The 24,709-nt window shown below is 33.8% G+C and overlaps 1 protein-coding gene across 5 annotated transcripts in view; it reads left to right on the plus strand.

Annotated features, from left to right (window-relative positions):
• Nucleotides 1-24,709, plus strand: part of LOC149776977 (leucine-rich repeat-containing protein 43-like) — an 80,085-nt gene that overhangs the window by 39,556 nt on the left and 15,820 nt on the right. For 2 of the 5 annotated variants that reach the window (XM_089941709.1, XM_089941706.1), the window contains exons 13-14: nucleotides 12,623-12,832; nucleotides 14,819-14,860. In XM_089941709.1, the coding sequence (XP_089797835.1) occupies nucleotides 12,623-12,832; nucleotides 14,819-14,860 (252 nt within the window). Of the gene's footprint in view, nucleotides 1-4,707; nucleotides 4,732-12,622; nucleotides 12,833-14,818; nucleotides 14,861-24,709 lie in introns of all 5 variants that reach the window. The other 3 variants (XM_089941710.1, XM_089941708.1, XM_089941707.1) reach the window with 2 other exon arrangements.

Below are 24,709 nucleotides of genomic sequence, written 5' to 3' on the forward strand. Positions count from 1 at the left end.
ATTGCATGTGAAAATTAAATAATGTGTTAGACCTATATGCCTTTATACACATAAATTTCTTGAATTTTTTATAATTTCTTATTATCATCAACAAACACAAAAAAGAGTTATTGGACAGGCTTTCTCCTGGGTAAAGCATTTATATTTTCTAAGGCACTTTTAGAATACTTTTTGTGTTTCCCCCTTCCTTAAAAGTTGACAGACTTGGATTTTATTTATTTATTTATTTATTTATTTATTTATTTATTTATTTATCTATCTCTAAAATAAATGCTTTTACATGTATTCTAGGTTAATAATGATAACTTTTTGCTCCAGAAATCATGTCATATACATGTAAACTAAGATTGTTATAAAGTTTTAAAGATTTTTTTAGTCAGTATTCTGAGTTTTATCCTAAACATACTTCTGTGAAATGATTTCTTTATTATAAGTAACATATGCAAAGGCATGAGTAGAAAATATCTCCAGGCAAAAAGTAGCTTTGTAATTGTACCCACTTCTTTCCATTAAGCATTCCAGAAAATAAAGAGAGAGAGAAAGAGAGGTAATTTTTTTTGTCTGGTGTTTTTAAAAAATTTTTAAATACAGTTTTTGCTCCAGACCTTTTCTTTAACCAGATGTCAGCAGCAAAAGTGAAGAAATTTATCAGATTTTAACCTGTTAGGATGATATCAAATTTATTAATTATTTTATTTTTCATGTTTCCAAGCCTTCCTTGGCAAAAGTTAGATATAGCAATCACAATGTGTCTGTCCATCCAAACCCTATATTAACCTCAGTGTTAAAGATTTGTGATCACTTTTTCAAGTACAGTTAGCCAAAAGGTCAGGTTACTTGATGTATGGTTACATCCCCAATATTCAAAAGTTTCGGTGGCAGCTTCACATCCTGGCCTTGACTAGCTACTTGTAAATAATATATATCATGGCACTAGGTCAGGAGATAGAATTGGCATTGTTGTCACTTTTTTCAGCAGTATATCCCCCCTCAGCAGTAATGTTTGAAATCCGAATCTTAGCTGTGAAATAAACATCCTTCCCAGGGTTTGGTCAATTTGATTGGTTAAGTTGGTGAATGGGATGACATAAAAAAATGTTCTACCAAATATTTTCACATTTACATCAAACATAGCCCAGAAAGTATTCCTTCAAATAATTAAGCCACTCTAACCAAATTAAGGGGGATTTTTATCATAACCAAGAAAGCATAGTGAAAATCTTCCTACCTTGATATGCAATTTAAGATTCCTTCCATTCACTTCAAATATATTTTCAACCACCTTGTTTGATTTCAAACATATTTTCTTGCTTTTAATGTATTCTAAAATTAATGTGCACAGTTTTTTTCTTTATTGCTGCTACTTTATTGTTGCTGTGTATTTTTGGTTTTGTCTTTGTTTTATTGTGTGTTTTTGGTTTGTTTATATCTTTCTTCCTGATACCGTTATCAAAAAATAAACTGAGAACAATGAGATCTTGATATTTAGGTTCAAAATATAAATGAAAAGGAGAAAAGGGATCTGATAAAAAATAAAATGTAATAGCCATGGATAAAACAATAATAAATTTACAATGTTTTTTAGTGGTTACTGGCTCAGTAAATTGAAGACATGAGACAATTCCTTATTGCAAAATAATTTAAATATCGGGAATAATGCTCTGGTTATTTTGGAAGTTATCTTTGTACTTTTTCAGAGATTAGAAGATTATCTTATATATAAACACCCATTTGTCTTTCTTTTTGTGTGTAATGCTTACTAAACAAGAGGTCTGAATTCAAAACTCAAGGTGGCATCCCACATTTTTTTAAATGCTTTTTTGTATTTTTGTCTTCATACTTTCTTTTAAACTCACTCATCCCAATTTGTTATTTTTTGTATGACATGGCTGCTAAACAAGAGGTTGTGAGTTCAAAACTCACTGCATCCCATTTTTTATTTATTTTTAAAAAACTTTTTTCTTATCTTTATGTTGAAACTTACTTTCAGACTCACACATCCCAATTTTTAAGTGTTTTTTTTACTTTTTTTGTCTTTATGTTGAAATTTTCTTTTATAACTCCTGTCTTCCAAACAAGAGGATGCAAGTTTGAAACTCACACTATCCCAATTTGTTTTGTTTACTTTTTTATATATTTATGTTGACACTTTCTTTTAAACTCACACATCCCAAATTGTTTTTACTTATCTTTTACTTTTTTTATTTTAATATTTAAACTTTCCTTTATGACTCCCATTCTAGGATGGGCAATTAAATTAGTACAAAAAATAAAAAGTGTGTATTTTCTCAATTTCATGGAAGATTCAGGATATAAAACATGAGCTCATGATGGTTATAACACTTTGGACAATACTGAGATTTAAATAAAATCAGAAGATTTAAATAAAATCAGATGATTTAAGACTGTTAAATTACTCTTGTTTCAGGGGGTGTACTCAAATATAAATAACTTCAATTAAAGGGGTGTACTCAAATATAAATTACTTTAATTAAGGGGGTGTACTCAAACATTAATTACTCCAATTAAGGCATGTACTCAAATATAAATTACTTCATTTAAGGAGGTGTACTCAAATATAAATTACTTCAATTAAGGAGGTGTACTCAAATATGAATTACTTCAATTAAGGTGGTGTACTCAGATATAAATTACTTCAATTAAAGAGGTGTACTCAAATATAAATTACTTCAATTAAGGGGGTGTATTCAAATATAAATTACTTCAATTAAGGGGGTCTACTTAAATATAAATTACTTCGATTAAGGAGGTGTACTCAAATATAAATTACTTCAATTAAGGGGGTGTACTAAAATATAAATTACTTCAATTAAAGGGGTGTACTCAAATATTAATTACTTCAGTTAAGGAGGTGTACTAAAATATAAATTACTTCAATTAAGTAGTGTACTCAAATATTAATTACTTCAATTAAGGGGTTGTACTCAAATAATCAATGTTCAGATAATAAATATTACAAAGATATAAACAAAGAACGAATTTAGCCAGGAGCCAACAAATAGTGTGGATAGTACCAGGTATTTGGATAACAGGAGTTTGAATAAATGAAAGTCTACTGTATAATTTTACTGGGCAACATTAATAAAATATAAAAATTATTTTTAACTTTAGTAAATAAAGCTTTGTTTCCTTTCTGATTGTGGAATTAAGCAATTGAATAAGTACATGTACAACAGGACCAATCTTGAGAGACCACCCCTTCAGCCTGAAAACAAATGATCTCAAGGCAGGTGGTCTCTAATAACAGATCAGAAGACAATCAAATTGATCAGTCTGTTGATGGAGAATGTGGCATCTCAAGACAATATGGTCTTTAAAGAGATGTTTTTGTGTATTAACTTGTACTTTACAATGAGATCCACTTTTGATATCACTAAAATAATATCAGTTTGAAACATGCAAACTGCAGTCATCTCCAGTCTCATTTATATTGTCAGTATATGATCTATTATACATTGCAGTTATCTCCAGTCTGATTTATATTGGGTATATATATTATCTATTATAACATTGCAGTTATCTCCAGTCTCATTTATATTCTCTATATATGATCTATTATAACATTGCAGTTATCTCCAGTCTCATTTACATTGTCTGTATATGATCTATTATAACATTGCAGTTATCTCCAGTCTCATTTATATTGTCACTATATGATCTATTATACATTGCTTAGATACACTTTCATAATTCTTGAGGTATCATGAACATCATTAAATTTAGTTTATTTTTTGTTCTTTTTAATTTTGTATTCTGGAATGTGACTATTTCATCAGATCCAGTGTTCAAATCAAAATCAGCATCATTAAAATTGAGATTGGCTTAAAATGAGTAGACTGATAGGACTGATGACCTCTATGATGACCTTAGGATTTCATGGTCCACTTATTTTTAGTGACCTATCAGAAAAAGCGTTGTATTTCATGTTAGGGGGAGTTATCATTAGAAGTGTTTAGTTTCGAATAATGTTTTTCATTTTCATAAAAGCAAAAGCTTTAGCTTGATTGGTGAATTAAAAGGTGAACAGAACATGACCTCCTGTTGGTGTCTGTCAGCACTGTGTTACATCAAAAATCTTGATTTTCATCCAATTAAATCAGAATTTATGGAAATTTATGTATAATACACTCACAGGTCAAATTATAAAGCACTGACAAATTTATAAATCTGTATAGTGTATACATGTGATTTGAATGTAGTTTTACGAAAGGTCCAGACTACCAGTGTGTTTTTAGGACTGGGTATACTCTTGATTCCAGTGCTAGCTAAAGAAAACACTTGCTTCATATGCATGCCATAATTTTCTCCAAATCAATGTCTATGAAAACGTTCTTCTTTATTTTATGTCTCTTTAATATGCATAGCATGGATTATCATTTATGAAAAATGTAAAAATATTAATTTCTCTTGCAGTTTCTTTCTTTCTCTAACTTAGAAAATAGCCTGCTATATTGCTACACAAAGAATTGTACCATACCTTTATTCTTCCATAGTAAGATTTACACTTCTTAGAAGAGAAGGTTTACCAGTCTGTGAAAATGGATGCATAGGGTGATGTTCAGTGCATTTGGTTTAGAAAAGTGAGATGCTGTGTTGCAGCTAAAACATAATATGAATCATGCAGCCCCATTTTTGTCACATCAATAATTTTGCTCAGATTTTAATTTAAATCTGATGTCATTGTAGAAAAATACAAAACCCCAAGTGAAGGTATGTATTAAAGGAAATGTAACATATATACGCACTAATAAGTCATATCAAAGTACAGATAACATAGACCCAGATCTGCCATCACATAATGCACCAGCAGATCAGGGTCTATGTTTTTTGTTCTATTGATTACTTCTAACAAACTGAATAAACCCAGATGTTCTGGTTCATTATGTGCTGGCAGATTTTAGTCTATGCAGTTTGCAGTTGGATGTGACTTACATGTGAGAATATATGATACAAAACTGAATCAATGTATTACATGTGTTTATCACTGTGATATGTAATTGGCAGTAGGGGTGCATACTGGTACAGTGGTAAATATATGGTACACAAAACTGAATCAATGTATTACATATGTTTATCACTGTGATATGTGATTGGCAGTAGGGGTGCATACTGGTACAGTGGTAAATATATGGTACACAAAACTGAATCAATGTATTACATGTGTTTATCACTGTGATGTGTGATTGGCAGTAGGGGTGCATACTGGTACAGTGGTAAATATATGGTACACAAAACTGAATCAATGTATTACATGTGTTTATCACTGTGATATGTGATTGGCAGTAGGGGTGCATACTGGTACAGTGGTAAATATGTGGGCATTAAGATTGTTGTTGGTATACAACTGTGCTGTTTTTTTATGTTTCAAGTGTTCCTCTGTTGATGTTAATTAAAGCTCAGGCCCCATATTTATGAATCTCCTTGAGTGCGCACTGAAACTGAAATTTTGATAGTTTGCAAAAAATATATTTAAATGAATGAGACTACAAAGTAACTATACAATTTGATACAAATTTATGTTCAGTATGTATTGTTAATTTTAACAAATATAAGACCTATGACAAAAGCAATTTGTGGTTTCAGTTGAGGAGTTTTGTGAATATAGGGTCTGGACATGTAAGATAAAAATCATCATCATCATCATCATCATCATCATCATCATCATCATCATTATCATCATCATCATCATCATCATCATCATCATCATCATCATCATCATCATCATCATCATCATCATCATCATCATCATCATCATCATCATCATCATCATCATCATCATCATCATCATCATCATCATCATCATCATCATCATCATCATTATCAGTATCATCATCATTATTAGTATCATCAATATCATCATCATTACCAGTATCATCATTATCATGTCATTATCATCATCATCATTATCAGTATCATCATTATCAGTATCATCATTATCAGTATCATCATCAGCAGTAACAACATTATTATTGTCATTATCATCAGTATCATTATCCAAAAGAGTGCATAAATTCATGAACCATAAGTGTTATACATTCAAATCTGTTCTTATATTGTTATGTTTGTTTTGACATGTTTTATAACAAAAAAGCTGCATGAATTTGAATAGTAAATATAAACACTCCTTTTTTCCTTCTGATCTTTCCATTGTTTTGTTTTTTTCTGCCAGAAGAGTTGACTGTGACTCTTTGCAAATGATCTACATTATATAATGTGAAAAGTCTTTATGGTGTATGCCATGGAAGCTTAACATTTTCTCTCATTCATCTGTGTCTTGAATAAATTTAGTCATATTTTTCTTGATGATGGCATTTTCATAGCTCAGGCTCTGTTATCATGTTTAATGTCACATATTTGTTTCTCAGTTTCTGAATATGTAGAGTACATTCTCTACTTGACATGTCTGATAGGTGATGGGGGAGGGGAATGGGGCTACAACAGGTCCTTCTGGTAAAATGAATGTTTTATTTTCTTATTTGGAGTGGCCTCAGCTTTTTTGGAATACATCTTTGATATCTGCTATTAATGCAGTCTTTATATAAGCTCATTAATTTTTATTTCTTTGAGCTTTATGTGTACTTATTGTATACCAGTTTGTCACTTGACTCACTTTTCCATGGCATTCAATATGTTTGATGATCTCAAAATCTAAGATGAAAAGTTAGAATCACTTCCTTCTGCATGAATTTTGAATCTTTTGGGTTTTTAATGTAATAATAAGAAATACTTTCATACTTATGATATTCCTCTGATTTTGTGATTCTGAGTAATTTTTCCGACAATAATACAGAATCTGAGTCATTTGTCTGACAATAATACACAATCTGAGTCATTTGTCTGACCATAATACACAATCTGAGTAATTTGTCTGACCATAATACACAATCTGAGTCATTTGTCTGACCATAATACACAATCCCGAGTCATTTGTTTTTGAACACAATACACAATCTGAGTCATTTGTCTGACAATAATACACAATCTGGGTCATTTGTCTCAATATAATACACAATCTGAGTCATTTGTCTGACAATAATATACAATCTGAGTCAATTGTCTGAACATAATGTACAATCTGAGTCATTTGTCTGATCATAATACACAAGCTTCAAATAGTCTGATTTTGTAATTCTGAGTCATTTGTCTGACAATAATACACAATCTGACTCATTTGTCTGAACATAATACACAATCTGAGTCATTTGTCTGACAATAATATACAATCTGAGTCAACTGTCTGAACATTATGTACAATCTGAGTCATTTGTCTGACCATAATACACAAGCTTCAAATAGTCTGATTTTGTAATTCTTAGTCATTTGTCTGACCATGATACACAGTCCAAGTCCTCTGTCTGACAATAATACACAGCCTCCAGATATTCTGATTGTGTCTCCTTATACCCTTACATCAATACATTTCATGGACCATTTTTACTGCTTAAACTTCCACTTGACACTTTGTACAAATGTGCTATTAAAACCATACACAACATACTATTTCACCATATACTTTTTCACTCATACTGTTTCATCCCATATTGTTTCAATCATACTGTTTCACCCATACTGTTTCAATCATACTGTTTCACCCATACTGTTTCAATCATACTGTTTCACCCCATATCGTTGCATTAATACTGTTTCATCCCATAATCTTTCACTCATACTGTTTCAATCATACTGTTTCACCCCATATTGTTGCATTTATACTGTTTCATCCCATAATCTTTCACTCATACTGTTTCACTCATGCTGTTTCACCACATAATGTTCCACTCATAATGTTTTACCCTTTACTATTTCAGTCGTTTGCTTAAAGGCACCAATTACAATGCAGTGCTTCACAAAATTTTTGTTTGCTTGCAGTCACTATATGAATAATTTTTATTTGCATCTGGTAATTGAGGAAATCTGGACCTTGCATATGTACCCTTAACCTTGCATATGGTCACAGTACTACACATATCCTTGTCAGAGTATCTTTAACCCAGCCCATGGTCACAATGATTGAGATGCCCTAGTAAGAATATCCCTAACATAGCCCATGGTCACAATACATGTACTACAGATGCCCTAGTAAGAATATCCCTAACGTAGCCTATGATTACAATTTCAGATGCCCTAGTAAGAGTATTCCTAACCTAGTTTATGATCACAATACTTGAGATGCCCTAGTATGAATATCCCTAACCTAGCCCATGGTCACAATACTACAGATGCCCTAGTAAGAGTATTCCTAACCTAGCCCATGGTCACAATACTACAGATGCCCTAGTAAGAGTATTCCTAACCTAGCCTATGATCACAATACTTGAGATGCCCTAGTAAGAATATCCCTAATGTAGCCTATGATTACAATACTACAGATGCCCTAGTAAGAGTATTCCTAACCTAGCCTATGATCACAATACTTGAGATGCCCTAGTAAAACTATCCCTAACCTAGCCCATGATCACAATACTACAGATGCCCTAGTAAGAGTATTCCTAACCTAGTCTATGATCACAATACTTGAGATGCCCTAGTAAAACTATCCCTAACCTAGCCCATGATCACAATACTACAGATGCCCTAGTAAGAGTATTCCTAACCTAGTCTATGATCACAATACTTGAGATGCCCTAGTAAAACTATCCCTAACCTAGCCCATGATCACAATACTACAGATGCCCTAGTAAGAGTATTCGTAACCTAGCCTATGATCACAATACTACAGATGCCCTAGTAAGAATATCCCTAACCTAGCCTATGATCTCAATACTACAGATGCCCTTGTAAGGAGTATGCTTATCCTACCCCATGATTACAATACTACAGATGCCCTAGTAAGAGTATCCCATATCTAGCCCATGGTCACAATACTAAAGATGCCCTAGTAAGGGTATTCCTAACATAGCCCATGGTCACAATACTACAGCTGCCCTAGTTATAGGCTAGCATATGGTCATAATTATAATTTAAAAAACAATAGATTAGAGTGTTGTCCAAAATACTATATGTGATAGATTACACAAAAAAATGCTCCATGTCACATTATAAACTCTTACTATTCCAATATTTATTCTTAGACTTAGTTCTGAAGTCTGATGTTTATCACTGTCTTAAGTATCTTAATATTATACAATGGAACATGAATGCTCTGAGCCCTGTTTCATTAATTTTTAATTTGTCTGAATTAAGCCTGATTGCCCCAGTATACATTTTAACTTGTCTGAATTAAGCCTGATTGCCCCAATATACATTTTAACTTGTCTGAATTAAGCCTGATTGTCCCGATATACATTTCAACTTGTCTGAATTAAGCCTGATTGCCCCGATATACATTTCAACTTGTCTGAATTAAGCCTGATTGCCCCAGTATACATTTTAACTTGTCTGAATTAAGCCTGATTGCCCCAATATACATTTTAACTTGTCTGAATTAAGCCTGATTGTCCCGATATACATTTCAACTTGTCTGAATTAAGCCTGATTGCCCCGATATACATTTCAACTTGTCTGAATTAAGCCTGATTGCCCCAATATACATTTCAACTTGTCTGAATTAAGCCTGATTGCCCCGATATACATTTTAACTTGTCTGAATTAAGCCTGATTGCCTGAATGCACATTTATATTTTATCGCATGACATCACAATGTTTTGTATGATGCTTTATAAGGTAATTTTAAAACTTTATTAGATTCCATACTTTTATAATATTATTACATAATGTTAACATCTGAATACAAATCTGTGTTATTACTTGAGATGTAACAACTTAACAATATGTATTTAAAATATTAATATTGGTGTCAGAATCATCTTGACACTACCATGTTGCATTACACATTACACAGTCTGAAAACTGCATGTATATGATTTATGAAAATGTTCATTCTTGAATGTAAATTAAGTTATTGAATTTGCAGGTTGATTTAAATTGGTAATGCTGTTTAATTTCTAATATTTATGTCATTTAACTCATTAAACCCTGGCCCTGCATTTAATAGGCAGGAGGTAGTAACCTACTGCCAAGTCTGTAGCTTCAAGGTCATGTATGATACACTAAAGTGGGTGGTAGTATAGACAGGTAGACAGATGTAGCTTAACAATGATACCAAATAATCTGGAAGTTCTAGTTACACTACAAAATACAGAGGAAAAAACAAAATATTTTGGACCTGATTTTTTTTCCACCAAAAATTCACCTTTGGTCAGAATCCGATTTTGTGTCTGGATTTTAGACCTTTTGGCCTCAGATCTAAGGCAGACCAGTCTGAACTGCACACAGACAGATGAACCTTTGCAAAAAGTAGGATAAGATGGGCATTTGGAATAAAGAGTGGTCTCAATAGAAAAATGATGGGAACGTTAAGCAAAAAAAAGACCTCCAATTTTTACCCTTCTGCTCATGCGCGAGCAAAATAGCCAATGAAAAATGATGTTTCTAACACAACTAGGCATTAGGTTAATGGGAAATTACTAGGAAGTCAATGTATTAGGATGAATTCAGAAATTGCCCACAAAATGTGTTTCCTACTCGCATTTTAGGCAAAAACGACAAAAACCTCCAGGAGTTAATGAGTTAAGGACTCATTTTGATGGTGAAATACATTAACCATACTGTACATAATATGTTTATACCCCATAATTTGCACACACCATCACTTCATTAAAATAATAATTTTGGAGGTCTTTAATTTTTTGTAGCAAATTTTTTTCTGATAAAAAATTTGTCAATTTTTAGTAATTGAGAAAATTTTAATTAATAATTTTACCCATAATTCTTTCAGAACACCCAAAATATAATTAATAAAAGTGTAAAAAGGATTGCACATAATACTGTATTAATTCTGGTGATTAAAAGGCACCTGATAACAATGGTAATAAATTGTCACGACAAAATTAAGGCAACTGATAATGACGGTAATAAATTGTCATGACAAAATTAAGGCAACTGATAATGATGGTAATAAACTGTCATGACAAAATTAAGGCAACTGATAAGAATGGTAATAATTTGTCATGACAAAATGAAGCTAATCATGAGCTGTGTATATAGCAGTTAGCAGCATAAGGTACTTATAAAAATAGAAATTGTGTCAGGGACTATGTCTTGTGATATGAACTGGGTCACAACAATCAGTAGCAAAAGGTACATATAATAATATGAATTGTGTCAGGGACTATGTCATGTGATATGTACTAGTTCACAACAATTAGTAGCACAAGGTACATATAATAATAGGAATTGTGTCAGGGACTATGTCATGTGATATGTACTAGTTCACAACAGTCAGTAGCACAAGATACATATAATAATAGGAATTGTGTCAGGGACTATGTCATGTGATATGTACTAGTTCACAACAGTCAGTAGCACAAGATACATATAATAATAGGAATTGTGTCAGGGACTATGTCATGTGATATGTACTAGTTCACAACAATCAGTAGCACAAGGTACATATAATAATAGGAATTGTGTCAGGGACTATGTCATGTGATATGTACTAGTTCACAACAATCAGTAGCACAAGGTACATATAATAATAGGAATTGTGTCAGGGACTATGTCATGTGATATGTACTAGTTCACAACAGTCAGTAGCACAAGGTACATATAATAATAGGAATTGTGTCAGGGACTATGTCATGTGATATGTACTAGTTCACAACAGTCAGTAGCACAAGGTACATATAATAATAGGAATTGTGTCAGGGACTATGTCATGTGATATGTACTAGTTCACAACAATCAGTAGCACAAGGTACATATAATAATAGGAATTGTGTCAGGGACTATGTCATGTGATATGTACTAGTTCACAACAATCAGTAGCACAAGGTACATATAATAATAGGAATTGTGTCAGGGACTATGTCATGTGATATGTACTAGTTCACAACAGTCAGTAGCACAAGGTACATATAATAATAGGAATTGTGTCAGGGACTATGTCATGTGATATGTACTAGTTCACAACAGTCAGTAGCACAAGATACATATAATAATAGGAATTGTGTCAGGGACTATGTCATGTGATATGTACTAGTTCACAACAGTCAGTAGCACAAGGTACATATAATAATAGGAATTGTGTCAGGGACTATGTCATGTGATATGTACTAGTTCACAACAATCAGTAGCACAAGGTACATATAATAATAGGAATTGTGTCAGGGACTATGTCATGTGATATGTACTAGTTCACAACAATCAGTAGCACAAGGTACATATAATAATAGGAATTGTGTCAGGGACTATGTCATGTGATATGTACTAGTTCACAACAGTCAGTAGCACAAGGTACATATAATAATAGGAATTGTGTCAGGGACTATGTCATGTGATATGTACTAGTTCACAACAGTCAGTAGCACAAGATACATATAATAATAGGAATTGTGTCAGGGACTATGTCATGTGATATGTCTCTCTATCAGATGCATGTAATCAGAGCATAATTGTTTGTCACTAACATTTAAAATTAGTATAACTGCTGAAGATGCTTGCACTGTTTTTGTTATAATCAGTATAATTAATTTTAGTGCAGCATAAAGACATTATTATTATTATTATTATTATTATTAATTTTACTATTTTATCTCTACAGGGCAAAGATGGAGGTAAGGGAGATAACAAAAAGAAAAAGAAGGAGTCAGAGCAGGAATTAAAGCGGAACCCTCCAACATACACCACGCTGGCAACGTGGCACATCCCACTGTCAGATTTCCTTGAAGGAGAGCATGATTTGCAGTCCATTTTCACACAAGGTGGTGTGGAGGTGGCATCCACCATCAAAAGTATTGACACGGACAGAAAGGTATGTTTTAATAGATGGTACATTGCTAGAATTTTCAACAGACAGATGTTCAACATTTATATATTTCTAATTGTGGCATAGGTGTGATATGTTTATCTTTGAAGTCAACTTAGCAGTTGGGTTATGGAGGTAGAAAGCATGTCTGTGCACTAAAACTTCGATACTTTTCCCCCAAACGTGGCTTACAAGATGCTATATTGATCACCATCTGCGAGACTGTTCCACTGATGTAATTCACCATACATAACAGTATGTTTTTTTACATTTTCTTTGAAGTGTATTTGCTCCTCATGTGAGTTAAACTACTTTGAAGAATGTGTGAAAATATGCCATGTAATGCTTGTGTGTGTCTATACTGAAATATGAATAATTTTCATTAGCAAAGGAGTGCAGAGCTTGGAACATACAGAAAATGTAAGAAAACATTAAATTTCCATTTTTTTCTCATGTCTAATAAGTTAAAAGAAAAAGATTGTAATTTGTCCTGATGAAAATAGTTATTCCTTAGAGTACAGGAAGCAGTAACCTCCCCTGTACTATCAGTCTCTTGTAGTGCAGAGAGGGGTATGAGGAAAAAAGACAAAGGAAGGTAGCATAAATGTAGCTAATGCATAATAATTGCTTACATGCATACAAAGAAGAAGGAAAAAATAACAGATGTGGTCAACAGCATAAATAAATAAATAGCAGCTTTTTAAGGGGTGCAACGGACAGTTTCTATGCACATTTTTGATGGCGCATCAACCTGCCTAATATAAAAGTTCATAAAAGATAGAGCATTCCAATGGGTTAAAAAAATATCGAAAGTACTGGATAGCTATAATAAATCAAAACATAAGAATATCATTCACCTGACCTGATAAGTCAAAGGAAACTCATAGCAAAAGAAGTTTATGTGTACCCTAACCCCAAATTTAGATCTGCCTTTTTCACAGTGCAAATGCTAGCCCTCTCCTTATGTGATAATTTTGAAACATTGTGTACTAAAGAGCTTCATGAATTTCAAACGAGTTGCCATCCTGGCCATTCTTGAGATATTCTACTTGCCATGAACCCATGTGTCTAATGTTATAGTTGGCTAGCTCTGCTTCCCTGCCAACTGTTGGTATTTCATTAGCTACATTCTGTGAAGTTACTGTGGGAGGTGTAATTGTCTTTAATAAGTCACAAGCCCGAAATACCCAATTCGGAAATACTGTAGTTATTCTAATATAAGCCCCTCTTCTAATAAATGCCACACCCGGTTTTCCTCAAAAAAAGAAAGAAATTACCTTTATCAAGGCTTATAGATCCATATATATCCATTATGGTAATGACTGTAAGAAAAGTCCAAGCAACTTAATTAACTAATGTTTTGAGTCAAACAGTGACGCATGGTATTAAAAAAAATCAACACAGCCACAATAAAAACAACACATTCTCCCTGTTAGAAATTCCACACACACCCCAGGCATCTATTAGAATAACTACAGTATATCCATATCTTTAATTATTAAAGAATAATAGCTGAAAAAGTAACATCATACAGAATTTGACAGGGGACAGTATACAAAACTATACCCAGGTACCTCAGATGCTGGTCACAATATGTTCTGTGTTTCTTAGCAATCCATCAAAAACTCTGGACTAGTTGCACTTTTAAGATGTTTGTGTATATATTGTATAATGTAAGTTAAAAAAGGGTGATAACTCTTGTCAAAGTTACTTGAGCTCAAGAGTATTTTTGCAAGCTATTTGGGGGGCTGGACATTATTTTGAAATTCCAGGCACCCCACCCAAAATTAAATTGTTAATTTCTAAGCAACTCATGAAGTTAACTTAATACACTTTTTGTGTCATCAGATGCTACATCTTGAACACAATTTAATTACCAAAACCCACATTTACTAACTATAAGATTTTCACCATACTAGCTGACCATGTCTGGACAAAATGTCATTTTATGTTTTACTTAATTTCTATGTTAACTACATTGTCTTAACTAAGGACTCAAAGGCATCCAGAATCCATAGTCGCAGACAGAGCAGTGTAAGTATAAATGTGTGTGATTGATGCTATCATAGTAGTCAATAGCACCTTAGCACAATGTAGAATTACAGTATTGATTCAAACAGTATGGGGCACGTTTTCCCAGTATTCTTAGCAGTTATGGAAATGGTCTATCTGTCAAGTCACATATGGTTTGACCCTATCTTATTGGACCTGTCTGTCTCCAGCCTTAATGGAAATGGTCTGTTAGTCAACTCACCTGTGGTTTGACCCTATATTATTGAACCTGTCTGTCTCCAATCTTAATGGAAATGGTCTGTTAGTCAACTCACCTGTGGTTTGACCCTATCTTATTGGACCTGTCTATTTTCATTCTAAATGGAAATGGTATGTTAGTCAACTCACCTATCTTATTGGACCTGTCTGTGGAAATGGAAATGGCATATTAGTCAACTCATCTGTGGTTTGACCATATTGTGTTATAGAGCCATCTACAGTCAGTCTAAATCAGACTTTCTTCTCACTATGATTATTAAGAACTGCCAGTTCATTCATTTGCAGAATAATTAACCATGTTTACTACACCTCATTAAAATTGTTATATCTTTCCATTCTTAAAACTGTTTTTGATCTAAGGCTGTCATTAAAAATATACAAAAAAAACTGTCCAGGCTGGCATTTTTCAGCAAGGCAAGAAATACATACTGGAAAAAGCCTTAATCTTGTAATATCAGATGCAATTTTAGGCACAAGCACTTGCAACCTTTTTACACATGTTGTACAGATGCACACACAAGTTTAGATGGTGATTCTTGTACATGTTGCAGCCATGGACATCTCTTCCTTACTATATGACCTTTCATTATAACATGTTTTCTGTTATGAGGCATGAACAGTCATGAATTCCGCTTTTTGATGTAGTAGTGTATATATATATATATATATATATATATATATATATATATATATATATATATATATATATATATATATATATATATAATACTTCATTTTAAGGTAGTCTCACTATAAGATGTATACTCCATGACTCCCATGGACAGTGTTATAATGAGGGAATGTTGTAATTTTCATATTTCAGGTTTTATCACCAGTTTTCTTTCACTGCCTTTGCATATTTGTTCTGTAATTATAGGTTACTGCATTTGTGTGGGAAAATATGAACATGTTTTTTGGATGGAAATACTGCATGACCTTGGGAGTGCAGTATATGCATCTGAAAAAACGAGTTCATATTTTCCCGTATAAATGTAGTTATATGCTCATTTTCTTATTCTACCTAAGGCTTAATTATATAAACAAAAATACACTCCAAGAAACAATGTAACTGAATGTATGCCGTATTCCAACTTAAATACACAACCACAGATTCATCATTATACAACAACAGCATTATAATGCGCACATAACTCTGCCCAGGTAAATTTGAACTTAGTCGCACACTAGGCATAACTTTCAAAAGAAAATGGCGTATCTAGTTAAAATTTAAATTTGGTGTCATATTTCAAATGAGTGTGCATTGCAACAACTTTTCCATTTGATATGGAATGAATAGATTTTGGTATTTTTGTCGATTCTATGAAATTTTGTGATTATGGACTGGATTTATGTTGAAGAAGCGAGGGAGAAGCATGTTGACGTCTGCAAATGTGTTTCTGTTTCTGTAAAATTATGAAGTCTTTCAATTGCAATTATCAAAAAGATGCTATGGAATTTAATGCTTTTTTCATTTTGAGTGCAGTAAGGAGGATGTAATTGCATTTGGAATATATTCGAAATTACAGTACAAGTTTGAAATATGTAATCAAGATTGAGAACCTATGACGTGGCTCATGTAATTCAGATTTGCAGAACTAAGAAAGTACATTTTGAGGAAATTCAGGATGTAAAACTGTAAGTATATTTTTTGCCATTCTTATTTCCAGCTAAAGAAGACAAGTTTATGCCTTGTCACTTGCATGTTATTTGTAAGGACCCTGTCTGGCATCTACTGTGTAGCTAGCCTAAATCTGAAACATTGTATCAAAAAAGTTAATGTGGAATGTGCCCAAGCAGCTGGTATGTGGCAGTCCACAAAACACCTGCTTTAGTTCATTCAGAAAAAAATTTAATCAACCAAAATGTAAAGCGCCTATTACGTGAGTGCACATGATTTGTTTACAAATCAAAAGTGCTGGCATCTGTGTCCATTGTTTGTTTACAATAGAAAGTAGTTTCTTTATGCATGTGAATGCAATATGAATTGCTCATGAGTTCAGTATTGTAAAATATTGCAGTTCTAACATTGTAAAGTTAACGAAGAAAATAATGAGCATATAATAATATCACCTATTTTCACAATGCATTTGCAATTATAAACAATACTTAATCTTCTCTGTATCTACATGTATTTCCATTTCAGTAGATTGTCTGAGTACCCTGACATAGTTTGTTTTTTCTGATACAAACTTGGGAGCAATTTTACATATATATATATGCACCAATTTAAAGCATATTATTCTTGAGTAATTGATTCCATGGAAAAATATAATTAATCTGCTTGTAAACATTTTTTTGGTACCAATAATATTTCTTCTTATGAAAACCGTCTTCATATATTTTGAATGCCTTAAAATGAAAGTGGTTAGGGCATTTAGTGTTACCATTGTCCATCTGTACATCATCACAATGACAGTTATAGGGGCATATAGTGTTACCCTTTGGCTGTCTGTACATCATCACAATGACAGTGGTAGGGGTATATAGTGTTACCCCTGTCCATCTGTACATCATCACATTGACAGTGGTAGGGGTATATAGTGTTACCCTTGTCCATCTGTAAATCATCACAATGACAGTGGTAAGGGTATATAGTGTTACCCCTGTCCATCTGTACAACATTACAATGACAATGGTAGGGTATACAGTGTTACCCTTCATCCATCTGTATATTATCACAGTGGTAGTAGTAGGGTATATAGTGTTACCCTTGTCCATCTGTACTTCATCACAATGACATTGGTAGGGGTATAAAGTGTTACCCTTGTCCATCTGTACATCATCACAATGACAGTGGTTGGGATATATAGTGTTACCCTTTTGTCCAACTGTATATTATCACAGTGACAGTGGTAGGGAATATAGTGTTACCCTTGTCCATCTGTACATCATGACATTGACAGTGGTAGGTGTGTATAGTGTTACCCCTGTCCATCTGTACATCATCACAATGACAGTGGTAAGGGTATATAGTGTTACCCCTGTACATCTGTACGTCATCACAATGACAGTGGTAGGGGTATAGTGTTATCCTTTGTCCATCTGTATACTATCACAGTGCCAGTGGTAGGGTATATAGTGTTACCCTTGTCCATCTGTACATCATGACATTGACAGTGGTAGGGGTATATAGTGTTACCCTCGTCCATCTGTACATCATCACAATGACAGTAGTTGGGGCATATAGTGTTACCCTTTGTCCATCTGTATATTATCACAGTGACATTGGTAGGGGTATAAAGTGTTACCCTTGTCCATCTGTACATCATCACAATGACAGTGGTAGGGTATATAGTGTCCAGATGTACATCCATCTGCCATCCATTACTCCTTGGCTATAGGTGTTTAGATCAGTTTCCAGGCAATTTTATGGGTAATTTGTGTTCCATGAATACATTGCTAGTTCTTTCTCATAATTGCTGTAGTAATTCAAAGAGATCTTGGTTTGCATTATTCTATGACCCATTTCGTGTGTGCTTTTATATACTCCTAGTATGTAATGCAGAAGGATGTAGCTATCGCTATGTCCATTTGTCTGTCTCTAAATATTTTCATTTCTGGAGCAATAACTCAGTTGAAGCTATTTCAACCAAACTTTATACACCTGCCGAGTATGTTGCAAAAAAGTGCCTTTTGATATTTTGAATATTCTACATTATCATGCATGTCACCATAGAATGAAAATGAAACGTAAGAAAGATTTAAACTGAGAGTACTGGACCATAGAATACTAGCAGAAGTACACTGGTATACAAACTGAGTGCTGGACCATAATGTACTAGCAAAAGTACACTAGCATACAGTTCTGAGTACTGGGCAATAGAGTACTAGGCAGAACTTCATTAGTATAAAATTGAGGGTTCCATTACCATAGGGTACTAGTAAAAGTACACTATTATCTAAATTGATAATGCTGGACTATAAGGTACACTAGTATGTAAATTAAGAGTGCTGAATCATAAATTCACTATTATACAAATTGAGGTAGATGGAACATAGGGAATTTTCTGTTCTAGTCTTCACATTAGCAGGGGAACTGGTGGGTATGTCATGCTAGATGACTCTTTGATTCAAGAAAAGGACTTAGCTTTTGTGATTGGCCTTTGAGTTTTTGGAAATTAATTAGTTTGTGTAGGGTTTTTTCAATTAAAAATTCTGCAGTAGGACTAATTATTCTGTTAATGAACAAAAGATTATTTGCCCTTTGAGAATAATATTTTGGTCTTTTCAGTAATTCTTTGTTTTCCATTTTTCCATCATTTATTGAAAGTTATGTTTTTCAGAAGATTTGTAAGCCAGAAGGTCATTTTGCATACTAAGTAACTTAAAATCCTTTCTTCCTTCTGTCAATTTTTGACCCATCTTATGAATGGTTTCTTGTGCACTAACTGCATGGTATCACATTCATAGTAAGAGTCCCAAAAATATTTGACTGTTAAGTGCTTCATTATCTTGGTGTTTCACTTTTTCAGTCTCAAGATTGGCACTGATAAGTCACAAACATTCACCACTTTGTCAATAAGCAATATAGTCCATGAGTACAGACTTAATATTTGATATACTTTTACCACAAAGAAGGGAGAATTCTAACATCTATTCTCAACTGGTTTGTGTCCCAAAAGAACATTTGTGTATGATAGTTATCAGTATTGGGCTGCAAATCCATGCCATATAAAGGTACCATTTTCAACTACTTCTAACTACCAGCTGTTCATTTTGGAATCTAAAGGTCAAAATAGGTCAGGGTCACATGGACTGAAACATGAAAACTGATTTCCACAAAACTACATGTACTTAAGTTCTGTGTCACTTGTCTCGACTATACTTTGAAGATGGTTTGCATTGGAGACAAGAAACACACCTGTTGATTTTGGGTTAAAGGTCAAGATTTGAGTGCTCCAAGAAGGTTGGTTGGTTGTTATGGGTTTAATGCCTTGTTTCAGCACATGATAGGCTATACATGGCAGCCAGTATATTTGGTGGAAGAAGAATCTGGGTAAACCCCAGAACAACCACTGTCCCATGTGATGCAATTGACAAGCTTTCTCACATACCCAACTTGGCTAAGCCCAAGTCTCATACCCATATAGACAGAGATGAGATATCAGTAAAGGCAAGCACCTTAGACCATTTGGCCACCCAGAGCCCCATCTCCAAGAAGGAAAGCAGTTTCCACATATTAAGTCCTATGCCAACAAACCATGACCAAAATTTGTGGCTGGCTTGCATTGGAAACAAGACATACACCTATTGATTTTGTGGTCCATATGTTAAAGATCAAGAACATGAAACTAAAAATGTCTTTTACATCATTTCCTTTCTTGCTTCACTTGTGGATGTCAAGTGAATAGTTTATATCATTTCATTTCTTGTTTTTCTTGAAGATATCAAATATATATTCATACCTGTCATATTCCTAGACAATGTTGGGTGTTTTTTTGAGACTCAGAAAGTATGTTTTGAGGTACCAGATGGGGTCAGTACATGTGACCAAATAAAACAATATTGTCCAATTGAGAACAAGCCAACTTTTCATAGCTGCCTATGGAAAATGATTGGAAATCGAAATCTGAAAATAAACTTGTCTGATTTGTTCAAACCATTTCATACACTTAACAAAGAAAAAAATTGCTGGTAGTCTTAGTATTGTTAGTTATCATCACTTTACACATACACATATTCATCACTTTACACATACACATATTCATCACTTTACACATACACATATTCATCACTTTACACATACACATATGTGCAAACACTCACACAATCACAACCATCTTGACATTAAAGAAAAAGCATTCACCAAATTTCTGTCTTTAAAATCCACTGGATGGTAAAATATGGGATTAATTAGATTGTCTTTGCTACTCTCAATAACTCAATATTTTTTTTTAGATAATGCAAGTGTCATTAGTGTTCATCACTACACTCACTAGAGACTAGGCGGTACTGATGTTCAAACTTCTCTGCTGGATTCTCTGTGTGAATCCTGGTTAGAATTGAGTTGTTCTTGATGACCATAATGTTAGCTTTGTCAAACTGTATCTGATGCAGTCTGATCGTGAGATATGCTTGTCTTGATAGAAAAAATGAATATACATAACAATTGTGACTGACCATTTCATTCAGGAATGGGATCATAATGGACTGACCATTTCATTCAGAAATGGGATCATAATGGACTGATGATTTCATTCAGGTATGGGATCATAATGGACTGACCATTTCATTCAGAAATGGGATCATAATGGACTGACCATTTCACTCAGGAATGGGATCATAATGGACTGACCATTTCACTCAGGAATGGGATCATAATGGACTGACTATTTCACTCAGGAATGGGATCATAATGGACTGACCATTTCATTCAGAAATGGGATCATAATGGACTGACCATTTCACTCAGGAATGGGATCATAATGGACTGACCATTTCACTCAGGAATGGGATCATAATGGACTGACCATTTCATTCAGAAATGGGATCATAATGGACTGACCATTTCACTCAGGAATGGGATCATAATGGACTGACCATTTCACTCAGGAATGGGATCATAATGGACTGACCATTTCATTCAGGAATGGGATCATAATGGACTGACTATTTCACTCAGGAATGGGATCATAATGGACTGACCATTTCATTCAGAAATGGGATCATAATGGACTGACCATTTCACTCAGGAATGGGATCATAATGGACTGACCATTTCACTCAGGAATGGGATCATAATGGACTGACCATTTCATTCAGAAATGGGATCATAATGGACTGACCATTTCACTCAGGAATGGGATCATAATGGACTGACCATTTCACTCAGGAATGGGATCATAATGGACTGACCATTTCACTCAGGAATGGGATCATAATGGACTGACCATTTCACTCAGGAATGGGATCATAATGGACTGACCATTTCACTCAGGAATGGGATCATAATGGACTGACCATTTCACTCAGGAATGGGATCATAATGGACTGACCATTTCACTCAGGAATGGAATCATAATGGACTGACCATTTCATTCAGGAATGGGATCATAATGGACTGACCATTTCATTCAGGAATGGGATCATAATGGACTGACCATTTCACTCAGGAATGGGATCATAATGGACTGACCATTTCACTCAGGAATGGGATCATAATGGACTGACCATTTCATTCAGGAATGGGATCATAATGGACTGACCATTTCATTCAGGAATGGGATCATAATGGACTGATGATTTCATTCAGGTATGGGATCATAATGGACTGACCATTTCATTCAGAAATGGGATCATAATGGACTGACCATTTCATTCAGGAATGGGATCATAATGGACTGACCATTTCATTCAGGAATGGGATCATAATGGACTGACCATTTCACTCAGGAATGGGATCATAATGGACTGACCATTTCACTCAGGAATGGGATCATAATGGACTGACCATTTCATTCAGGAATGGGATCATAATGGACTGACCATTTCATTCAGAAATGGGATCATAATGGACTGACCATTTCATTCAGGAACGGGATCATAATGGACTGATGATTTCATTCAGGTATGGGATCATAATGGACTGACCATTTCATTCAGAAATGGGATCATAATGGACTGACCATTTCATTCAGAAATGGGATCATAATGGACTGACCATTTCATTCAGGAATGGGATCATAATGGACTGACCATTTCACTCAGGAATGGGATCATAATGGACTGACCATTTCATTCAGGAATGGAATCATAAAATTTTCAGTTTTAATCAGGACATTACAAGTAATATTGCAGTAATAAACACCTGTCAATACGGAAGCTCACACCTTATCAACACAAATCAACTGTGCAAACATGAGCATGTGCTTATTATTGTCTTTCAATCAATCTATTTCATGGCTAAAATCATCCTGTGCAGTAGGGATGCTAATGCTATTTCAACATAAACTGACTGTACAAAAATGAGCATGTACTTATTACTGTCTTTCAGTCAATCCATTTCATGGCTAAAACCATCCTGAAAATCATAGGTCAGTTAATGGTTAGTATTTTAACAAGATTAAGATAAAAAGAAATAACAAAGAGAACTAATCTGAATGTTCTATTCAGTTTTCAAAAAATTATATGAAGGAGATAACTGGAATTATAATTCCTGTTCTATGTTGGCCATATTTGAAACATTTCTTTTTTTTCTGCCATTTACATTTAAGTAAAGATAAATGTAGTCCTAGTTGTTAAGTCTAGTGCACAATGTAGTATCGAATGCCAAGGAGCTGTTATTTGATGTAATTAGTGAGGGTCCATCGTAGCATGAACAGGTCAACTGGCAAGTATAAAGTGATGATGTCACAGTAGGATAAGTGGGACAAAACAACTGAGAAAAAGTCTAATAGGTCTCATTTCCAAAATAAGTAAATGAAGAAACATGTTCCAACAGAACAGCTAATGCATGATGAAATCACAAATGTAGATGAATACAGTCAACAAACCATCTCATGAAAAATGGCACAAAAATCCAGAGTAGCTTCCTCAAGCCTGTTAAGTGATTGTGGTCATTTTGAATCATTCATATTTTGTACTAAAAATTAATACTAATTCCCTATACACTGTACTAAAAGTTTGAATTCTAATTCACATAAAGATAGTGTATTTACCACCAGTAGCTTACAAGATGAATCCAACTGCAAACAACACAGATCCTGATCTGGAACTATTTTGTGTCTTCTACTGATTACTCCAAACAAACTGCATAGATCCAGATCTGCAGGCACATTATGCAGTGGCAGATCTGGGTCTGTGCAGTTTGCAATTAGGCATGACTTATAAGCAACTACAGATGGATATTGTCAAAATAATTAAATGACTTTATTTGACACTATATACAAATAGGGAGGTGTGGTTCTCTTAATTCTCGGACATTAAATCTTCATGCTTCTTTGAACTTACTGCAATCAGCCATTAAAAGTTATCTCCCTGTCATAACCCAGTCATGAGGTAACATGAGCATAAGGTAGGACCTGTGGTGACAGTTTGTTATGACAAGTACTGATATTGGTAATTTTAATATCATTTACGATTCACTTTCATGAATATGTTGTAATAAGAAACAGTAATAAATGAAGTTACTTGAATCACTGCTGTATTTATTTTATAAAATATCCTTCATGGTCAGTGTTGTGCAATGGATTGAAAACCTGAATTTCTTCAGCGTCATTTAGGTTTATAACAAAATTATACTCAAAGTCTCACTTTCAAGGAATTAATTTTTCTTCCCATTTTCAATAAAGTAACTTCAAAATGACCTAGCTTTTTTCTCATCAAAGTTATATTTTAATTATACATCACACTTCTGTGTGGTATGATGGGCATACTTCAATCTTGCCTTCTGTTACCCAAGTGGATTTTGTTTTCCAAAGCTGAAGAGTATCTGCTTGGAAAGATGTGTATTGTATGTACTGCATATATGATGAAGCCTTCATGGTTCAGGGCTCAAGATTCACTCAAATGTATACTATATCAGAAGGTATAAAAGTATATATACAAGGCAGGTCCAACTGCAAACAACATAGACCCTGATCTGCTGTCACATGTCAGCAGATCATGGTCTAT

This window comes from Sinohyriopsis cumingii, chromosome 18 (assembly GCF_028554795.1).
Source record: "Sinohyriopsis cumingii isolate HCF-2022 chromosome 18, ASM2855479v2, whole genome shotgun sequence".
NCBI lineage: Eukaryota > Metazoa > Mollusca > Bivalvia > Unionida > Unionidae > Sinohyriopsis > Sinohyriopsis cumingii.